The 1,715-nt window shown below is 33.3% G+C and overlaps 1 protein-coding gene across 1 annotated transcript in view; it reads right to left on the bottom strand.

Moving 5' to 3' along the window:
• Positions 1-1,715, bottom strand: part of LOC110410345 (uncharacterized) — a 12,277-nt gene that overhangs the window by 1,416 nt on the left and 9,146 nt on the right. Inside the window, 2 exon segments of the mRNA XM_089782773.1 lie at positions 1-785; positions 1,190-1,336. The exon segment at positions 1-785 is cut by the window's left edge and continues 1,416 nt beyond it. Of these exon segments, the coding sequence (XP_089638899.1) occupies positions 1-785; positions 1,190-1,336 (932 nt within the window).

Here is a 1,715-nt window from a genome sequence, read left to right as displayed (position 1 = left end):
TCTGTTGTTTGATAATATAAGGACACTCAATAAGGAGCAGCCCATGGCCAAGGGTTCGGGTAATCCACCCGACAATTGATTGTTAGACAAGTCCAAGGATTGTAGGGAATTCATACCACCGATGGAAGCCGGAATGCCTCCGCCAAATAAATTTTTTGACATGTTCAGAAACTTTAACGATGGTAGTTTTGCTCCAATTTCTGTTGGAATGCTGCCACTGAAGAAATTGTTGGAGACATCTAAAGATAATAAATCCAAATGCGAAGCGAATGGTAGCCGAAAAAGTCCCGATAGAGAGTTGTTGATGAGAATTAGTGTATATAATTTCTTGTTGTTTCCCAACAACCAACTTGGGAACTGCTCTCCCTTGAAATGGATGTTGGAGAGATAAACAGACTGCAAGTCATGTTGATTGTAGAGGAATTGAGGAAATGATCCAACCTCTCCACAACAGGATAAACGGATATGCTTCAGTTGGAATCTTGGGGCCAAAGAATGCATCTCGGTTTCAGCATATATGGAATTGTTGTCTGCAGAGATGTACTTGAGTTTTGAAAGGTTGAAGAAGGGCCTTAATGAGATCGGGATCTGAAAGTAATTGTTTGAAAGATCTAAACTTTCAAGGGATGTCAGACTTTCAAGGACAGATATATTTCCAAAAAACTGGTTGACAGAAAGATCTAAACTTTCAAGAGATGTGAGGCTGGAGAAGCACTCGGGCAAGTTACCATTTATATTGTTGTAGCTGATATCAAGTTCCCGAAGATGCCTCAATTCACAAAATCCTGTAACCAAATAAATAAATAAATAAAGAGGTCTGCTATTAATAAAAAAAACAAATAAATAAAAGGAAAAAAAAACATAAACAAACCGTGTCACTTATTGACTTTCCACAATATTAATGGAGTTCAAAAGGAGCAGGTATAATACATATAGGAATTGTATTTTATGGTGTTTTGTGTTTGTTTAGCTGGTTTCATTACTTTTTAAGTAGTTATGATATATATATATTGATTTGGATAATGTTTAAATGCAAAACTGATAACACATATAGGACATAGGAATAATGTTCAAATGCATGCAAAAGTGACAATATGAATAAGGCTGAAAAAGTATTTAAAATAAGGTAACTTAGAAACAGAATAGAATAGCCAAACAGAAATCAAGAGAGGGTAATATCAATCTCAACCTTGGGTAGGTAAGGTGCCATTGAGTCCACAATCCCATAATGTTAAAGACTCGAGAGAAGGCATTGCTTCAATTGTTTGAAGAAAGTTGTTTTCCAGGGGAGTGGAGGCTACGCGTAAATATTCCAAATTCCTCAAATGAAGTGGGCCTATATTGCAAGAATAGAAAAAAATTACAGAAATATAAAGAAATATTTTCAGCTGGAAATAATATTAATAATAATAATATGTAGGTAGATAATATATACGCAGTCAACAATATACATATATTGTTTCATTAGGTTGATTATATTGTTTTGTATTTTTATTCTTTCAGCAGAGAAGGGTTTATTGGACAGACCCAATGAGTTATAAATTATTGAAAAATTTAAGGAACATTCGCTTGATAAATTCTTCTAATTTTAGATAAATGATTTTAAAGAAAAGAATTTAGAACTATTCTAAACTACTGTCTTACTCTCTTATAATATAATTTTCTGTTTGTTTTCCTTAGCTACTATATTAAAAAAACTAATAAAGTTTCTTCTT

Source organism: Theobroma umbraticum, unplaced genomic scaffold, assembly GCF_002168275.2.
Source record: "Theobroma umbraticum cultivar Fairchild unplaced genomic scaffold, ASM216827v3 scaffold_56.0, whole genome shotgun sequence".
Classification (NCBI taxonomy): domain Eukaryota; kingdom Viridiplantae; phylum Streptophyta; class Magnoliopsida; order Malvales; family Malvaceae; genus Theobroma; species Theobroma umbraticum.
Note: the sequence above shows the minus strand (reverse complement) of the source record. Positions and strands in the feature narration are given on the sequence as shown.